General features: G+C 33.2%; 1 protein-coding gene and 1 pseudogene across 2 annotated transcripts in view; both read left to right on the top strand.

The window, feature by feature from the left end:
- The window catches only part of LOC149885997 (uncharacterized), a 1,930-nt gene extending 1,884 nt beyond the window's left edge, over positions 1-46 (top strand). The window contains exon 4 of the mRNA XM_090093622.1: positions 1-46. This exon is cut by the window's left edge and continues 148 nt beyond it. Coding sequence (XP_089949748.1) covers positions 1-19 — 19 coding nt within the window. The 3' untranslated portion in view covers positions 20-46.
- Positions 47-1,138: 1,092 nt separating this feature from the next.
- On the top strand, positions 1,139-3,328 carry LOC149885996 (uncharacterized; annotated as a pseudogene). The gene is made up of 2 exons (XR_016454346.1): positions 1,139-1,396; positions 1,636-3,328. The product of XR_016454346.1 is annotated as an uncharacterized LOC149885996 (transcript).
- Positions 3,329-7,940: the final 4,612 nt, after the last annotated feature.

Here is a 7,940-nt window from a genome sequence, read left to right as displayed (position 1 = left end):
CAATGAAAAGAATATTTAGTTATTATTTTCTTTTGCAAATTTATAAAAGCTTATTTATATTGATTTTATTTATAATTCTAATTTTTCTTAATTATAATTAATAATTATCTAATAAATCGCCACGTTTTTAAATACTTGTGTTTTAAAATATTGTTTTAAATTAAAGCTGCCAATATTAGTTTCAAACCTTTAATAATATTAACTACAATAGTAGAATATTTTTAGTTCTTTATTTGTAAATATTTTTCTTTAATGGTCTGGAAATAAAAGTGTAATGATAAAAAATTTGTTCTTTTTTTTGTATTCAACTAAGTTATCTATAAATAATACAATATTTTGTGTGGACAGTAATACTGTTTGGTAAAATCTGATATACAAACAATCACTATTAGATAGAAAATTAAATATTAAAAAGCAAAGTTATACTTTGTTATTAAGCAATACTCAAAACATGATTTATAACTTTTGCACTTTCAATTTAAGCGCAAAAGTGAATTTAAAAAATCGCGAAAAAAAATCATATAGTTGGGCCGGTAATGGTACCAACTGTTAGCCAACTGTTTTATTACTGTTGGGCCGTTAATGGCAAACAATTGTTTAAAAACAGTTGGCTAAGTGTTGGTAAAAGCGTTACGTTTTTTTCACGGTACCAACTAAATAGCCGACTGTTGGTCCAACTGTAGGTAATAGTTGGTTATTAGGATCAGGCCAACTACTTACCAACTGTAGCTAATAGTTGGTTATTAGGATCGGGCCAACTACTTACCAACTGTTCGATGTTTAGGGGAGAACGGGGTGAGATGGGACATGGGGTGAGATGGGACTTGGCAATATCTCAGTGAAAAATTTAATAAAGCAAAAGTTTTTTATATATGTTATAAGTTTGCAATAGCTTCTTCATATTGTTGTGTTTTTTAAGTTTCAGGAGTATTTTTTTTTCGGATTATTTGCGAATATGTAAAAATCTAACAATTTTCCTGGATTTTGAAGACATCATTAATATTAAATATTTATGTATTGTTTGCATATATTTTTATGTTTATGGTTTTTAATTATTCACTATTGTTTTATTTAACTACTGAAGAAATATGATTAGCATATGGCTACGAGAACTATATAAAATAAAGGTTTTCTCACACTTACGAGTAATGGGGTGACTTGGGACAGGAGATATGGGGTGAAATGGGACACTGTTCAATTTTATCATTTTTTTAATTTACTGTACTTTAACTTTTATAATCAATATTTTTGTAAAAAAGCAAGTGAACAGAAAATTATATTTATGTTTATGATAAGATTTCAATGTTTACTTTATAGTAAAGTGTTTTTTATCATAGAAAATAATTATTATTATATTGGATTTCTTTGTTACTTTGTCCTGAAGACATCTTTCACAGTAAGTATTGTTTTAATGCCAATCATTTTTGTATTTTAAATTCAGTTTAAATAAAGTTCTTCACTATTAGCCTTATTAAATTTAATCACATTATAAGTTTTATAGGGTTGTGATACTATTTTATTTTCATTAAAATGAATTTAAAATTTATAGCCTAATCTGGATTTTGGTTAATGCAATTAAAAAGAGCATAATTTTTTTTAATAATGGAGTGAGTAATATGAGTAATAATTTTTCAGATGCCAAGAAAGTACAAACGAGTGACAAGTCGGTTAAAGCCTGATGCTCATACAATAAAAGCTGCTGTGATGGCTGTCGAATCTGGCTGTTTATCACTACGAGCAGCTGCACAAGAGTATACAATTTCAAAATCAAGTTTACAGCGGAAAATAAAGGCTAACAAAGAAACTTCTTACAGTAACTTATACTTTGATGAACAACATAAATATATTTTTAATAAGACACAAGAAGATGAACTTTCAATATATCTTCGTCAAGCATCTAATATGCATTATGGACTTGATGTTAGAGAAACAAAGCAACTTGCATATCAATATGCAATTAAAAATGACATTAAAATACCAGAAAACTGGAAAAAGAGTGAAACAGCTGGAACTGAATGGTTTTATTTATTCTTAAACCGTACAAAATTATCTATTCGTACGCCAGAAGCTACCAGCCTCAGTCGAACAACTAGTTTCAATCGCACAAATGTAGATACTTTCTTCAAAAACCTTGACAGTGTGCAGAAGCGCTATAACTTTTCTGCTGATTGCATTTACAACATTGATGAAACAGGTCTGACAACTGTTCATAAGCCAGTGAAAGTGATTGCTGGTAAAGGAGTAAAGCAAGTAGGACAGGTAACTTCTGCTGAAAGGGGAACCCTAGTTACAATGGTGGGTTGCATTAATGCCCTTGGAAATTTTATTCCACCGTTTTTGATATTTCCTCGTGTCCACTTTCGTAGCCATATGCTTAAAGGTGCACCAACAGGTACAAAAGGTGATGCTAATCCTAGTGGATGGATAAATACAGAAATTTTTTTGAAATGGTTTGATCATTTTGTGGAGTATGGGCATCCCAGCAAGGATCATCCATTACTTTTAATAATGGACAACCACAAAACTCATATATCGATTGAACTGATGGATAAAGCTAAGGAAAGCAATGTTGTGCTCTTGACATTGCCACCCCATTGCAGCCACAAACTCCAACCACTTGACAGATCAGTATTTGGGCCATTAAAGAAATTTTACAATTCAGCATGTGATTCATGGTTAAAGGCGCATCCAAATACTCCTATGACGATATATGACATTTCTGAAAATTTAGGAATAGCTTATACGAGAGCCTTTACTTCCCAAAACATTCAAAATGGTTTTAAAGCAGCTGGCATTTTCCCGTACGATCCATATGTTTTCAGTGATGTCGACTTTTTATGTTCTTATGTATCTGATCGACCAATTCCAGCAAATGACAAATCCGACAAACAAACAATCCCCACATCACTGTGTATTGTATCTGAAGTTATTAAATGAAAAGAAACAGCAAATCAGCACTTCTGCCTACCATTGGACAGCAGAAGATATAAGGCCATTTCCAAAAGCGGGTGAAAGGGTGGCAAAGAGAAAAAGTGCAAAAAAAAAATGTTCTAGGTCTCTGGTATTGACTGACACACCAACAAGAAATGAACTAGTTGAAAGTTTATCAGAATGTAAAAGAAAAAAAGAAGATAAAGATAAGAAAAAGAAAAAAAGTTACCCCCTCAGACATCAACGTAATTTTGACTCAATTTAAACATCAAGCAACCTGTTGAACAAAGTTACAAATGCATTTAGAATGGTATTTTATTCTTGTTAAACATAAATAAATTTTGTGTATTGTTATGTTTTATAAGGAGTAGAATAAACAATTAAATAATGCTTAAAATTATTTGTTTCTATTTTTGTCCCATTTCATCCCAACCATTGTCCCATTTCACCCCAACATGGGGTGACATGGGACAAACAGTGTCACTTTAAAAAACCAAGCTCTTGAACTTAATTTGATGGTTAAATAATGGGTTTTGCAATAATTTAACATGACAATTCATTGGACTATAGTTTTAAACCGATTTGTATGGTTATTGTGGAAAATTTAAAGCACAGCACGCAAGCAAATTTTTTTGTCCCATCTCACCCCGTTCTCCCCTACTGGGTATGCACATGCTCAAAACGTTTGAAACGAATTTGGATGCATCACGTTTAAAGACTACCACGAGCTGTACAACGTTTCAGACGTATTAATTCTTGCAGATGTCTTTGGAAATTTCAGAGAGACGTGTCGAACCTATTACGGCCTTGACCCTCCTTGGTATTACACCTCCCCTGGTTTGGCTTGGGATGCAATGTTAAAAAAAACCGGAGTTAAATTGCAGCTTCTATTTGAACCTGACATGCTTCTCATGGTTCAAAGAGGAATACGCGGCGGAATCAGCATCTCCAACCGACATGGAACTGCTAATAACAAATACATGGGCGACTCCTACGATCCTTCACAACCGTCAAAATTCATCCAGTATTTAGACGCTAACAATTTGTACGGATGGGCGATGAGCAAAAATCTTCCCGTTGGAGGATTCAAATGGATGACTTAAAATGAGCTTTGAAATTGGAAATCCATGCCGTGCATTCTTGAAGTCGATTTAGATTACCCTGATCACCTTCACGATAAACACAACGATTACCCTTTAGCACCTGAAAGAATGCCCATTGGGAAATTTGAAAAGCTCGTTCCAAATTTAAATAATAAAGAAAAATACGTTGTCTACCATAAAAACCTAAAACTCTATGAACGAATGGGTTTAGTCATTACAAAAATTCATCGAGGTATCACCTTTAAAGAAGAACCTTTTATGAAAATTTACATTGACCTCAACACCGATTTAAGAGCAAAAGCTACCTGCGAATCTGATAAGGAATTTTTCAAGCTAATGAACAACTCCTTATTTGGAAAAACCATGGAAAATATTCTAAAGCACGTTGATATTAAACTCATCACCACAAAAAAAGAAGCTTTAAAATGGTCTAAAAAACCTAATTATGATCGAAATACCATTTTTGATGAAAACTTAATTGCAGTTCACATAAAAAAAACAAAAATCTTTTTCGACAAGCCCATTTACTTAGGAATGTGCATCCTCGACATCAGCAAAACTCTCATGTTTGAACACCACTACGACTACATAAAGACTAAATACGGTGATCGAGCAAAATTATTAATGACCGATACAGACTCACTCTTTTACGAAATTGAAACTGAAGATTTTTATAAAGACATTGCTGATGATGTACTAGAAAAATTTGACACGAGCGAATTTGATAAAAACCATCCTGCTGTTCAAAGTGTTGGGTTCAAAGTGGGCGTAAATAAAAAGGTTATCGGAATGTTCAAAGACGAAACTGGAGGTAAGCAAATTAAAGAGTTTGTTGGTCTTCGACCTAAGCTCTACTCCTACAAGATTCTTAAAGAAGAAAAAGACGATGAACACAAAAGATGCAAAGGTGTTAAGAATTGCATTGTTAAAAATCACATCACTCACCAAGATTACTACGATTGCTTAATGGATAAGAAAGAAAAGCTTGCAACCATGAACGTCTTCCGATCCCATCTTCACGATGTTTACACCGAAGAAATCAACAAAGTCGCACTCAGCGCCAACGATGACAAAAGATTCATTTTGGAAGATGGCATTCACACCTTAGCTATTGGACATTACAAAAATAGACCTTGTCCTAAAGATCCAAAATAAATTTAAATCATTGCGGTAAGAAATTTTTTATGACAACATAATCAAGACAAGAAATATTTTTTAAACTTCAACAAGAAAAAAATTTTATAACTTAACAAAAAGATATTGCGCTAAGAAATTTTTTAGAACTTCATCACAGATTTTTTTTGAAAAAAAGGTAAGTCAACGCATCAAAGGTATCAACCTTAAGTATAGGAAAAGGATCAATGCGCTAGAACCCGTACTTTGTAGTAGTTACGGTTCTCCGAGAGGGGAAAAGAGCAAGTTGCAAGCAAGAGCAGTGACGTCCACACCAACAGCGTCAGTGGTTGTTGAATAACTCCCCACTCTCATTTCTCCGTCTGCCAATATTCGAAGAAAGACTTGTCCAGGGACGTTTGTTCCAGTTCCACTCAAAACTAGCCATAACCTTCTCAGAACTCCAGGACCGTCTACGTAGCTGAAGACTGGTGCGGTGGTTGATCCTGCCACAGTTGCGATTTTAACCCCAGGATGAAAAGCTTGAATTTGGAACAAGTCCTAAAAAGTTGGATTTTTGTGACAAAACGTCCGCGTAACTTTTTGTCGCCCCGTCTTGAGCATTTGAAGGATCAAGCACATTGATCAATTTATGGGAATTCAAATCCAAATCCGCGGTGCTCACTGAAGTTCCTCCTCCTGAATGCGTGTCTACATAATTTTTTGTGGCTGAATCTGAGGATGAAGTAGGCTCAGCTAGATTGGTTAATTTATGACCAATAAAAATTCGAAGAAGAAATTTTTAGACCAATGAAAATTCGAAGAATTTTCATTGGTCTAAAGGACCTAAAGAAAATACACTTTTACCGTTCCAATCTCACCTGTGAACGAAATCATCAACGGTTTGCCCTCTTCCACAAATACATCCAACACGCTCGAAAAAGAAACTATTTTTGAAACTCGATACAGCTGCTCAGACCGATGCACTAAATGAACTTTCATTTCATCCTCAGTTTCTTCTCCAAACTTAAAGCTTTCCGAAAAAATACCGCTTGTCTCCATTGAAAATATCAACACCCCTTTCTCTAAAGCCACTCTAAATTCCAATGTCGACTTTATCATCTTACACATATCGCTAAACCTCGAAGCCGAAATTTTTCACTTTGACTGAAAAGAATAGCGCTCATTCAAATTCACGTTTTAAACGCTTTCCATCGCCACCTTAATATTATACGCAAACTGGTCTAAAGATCTCACGGCGATTTCCAAACTTCCCGCATTCAAAATCGACAAAGTCAACTCGCTACCACTTTTCACCGTTTTAAACACCTTGCTCATATAACTCTCAACACCCACATACAACGGTTCCTCAAAATCAAACACGTACTCGTTAAACAGATCTGCAAAAAGTTCAAACATTAAATTTGTCGTTGTTTTTGTTTTCACACGAATTCCTTCTTTACTAATGCTCAAAACACCATCCTCATGTTATTGAACAAAAGATCAAACGGTTGGCAGACGATCCCATAGCTCAGAATCAGGGCGTACTAAAATAACAGGCCTCCTAATCGCGCAACGGCTCGAAAAATGTGGAGGCCGATGTTTTTTGTTTTGATGCGCTTAGCTGTTAGATTTAACTATTAGATTTTTATTAATTATAAATATTAATATTATTATAACTATTAGATTTAACTATTAGATTATTGTTAACTATTAGATTTCTTAAGTTTAAATATCTATTTAAAAATTCATGTAAAGATATTGCTTATTTAAGTCTTACTCAAAAAGTACGACCTGATTAAATAAAAGACAAAGGATAAGAAGAATTAATATAAGGCCAAGTCTAAGGCTAATTTTTTGTGGTTTAATAAAGAAGTCGATATTTTTATTACAAAAACGTTTATAAAACAGAAATGATAGTTTTGAAAAAATTAGTACAAAAACAACTGTTACTAATAAATGGAAAAAAAACCTTATGTTTTTAAGTACATTGAAATATTGACAGCAAGAGTTTAAAAGTAAAATATAAATTACCAATTTTTAAACAAAATATCATCTAAAATTAAAATGCAAGCTTTGTATAGTATATTTATTAACAAAAGCTAACATAACAGTTATAAGCTTTAACTTTGGTTTCCTTGTCTGACGCAGGTGAACGTATATAGCAATAATTGTTAAATAAAATATTTGTAAGAATATGACAATGATTTCTAGTAATTTTGGTGAAATCGTAAGTACAAGCAATATCCATAAATAAACAGGACATAGAATATCTACAAAAGCTTGATGTGCTAACATAATTAAACAAAATGTAACTCAAGAATACCCATTCACAATATGTATCGTTGGGTATTTTTAGGCCACCACGGTCTAAGGCAGATGTAAAATTTCCATAGGTACCATAATGCAAAAAAGTATCATCATCATCTTCATTGTCTTTTCTAGAAACATATCCTGCTATGTAAACTAACGATGACTTAATATCAAATGGAAGTTGATCTAAAAGTTCATGTAAATGATTAAACATCTCACACTCATCCTCTGAAAGTTTATGAAAACAGCCATCACAGGCATGGCCAGACAAAACAGCAACACTCGAAATGTTAATAAATTTCTGAAGAACTAGTTTGGTTTTGCTGATATTCCACTTTTCAATTACTTGTTGTGTATTTATACAATAAGTTCCCCCACTACCTTGTCTGAGTTTTCCAAATGCTCTTTCTATGGGATCTGTTGTAAAATTCCCAAGCAATACATACATATGAGAATTGTTTAACCAAATGTTTACTTAAT

Source organism: Hydra viridissima, unplaced genomic scaffold (genome assembly GCF_058129835.1).
Source record: "Hydra viridissima isolate aposymbiotic clone 2 unplaced genomic scaffold, HvirCarnegie_v1 scaffold_7, whole genome shotgun sequence".
NCBI classification, from domain to species: domain Eukaryota; kingdom Metazoa; phylum Cnidaria; class Hydrozoa; order Anthoathecata; family Hydridae; genus Hydra; species Hydra viridissima.
Note: the sequence above shows the minus strand (reverse complement) of the source record. Positions and strands in the feature narration are given on the sequence as shown.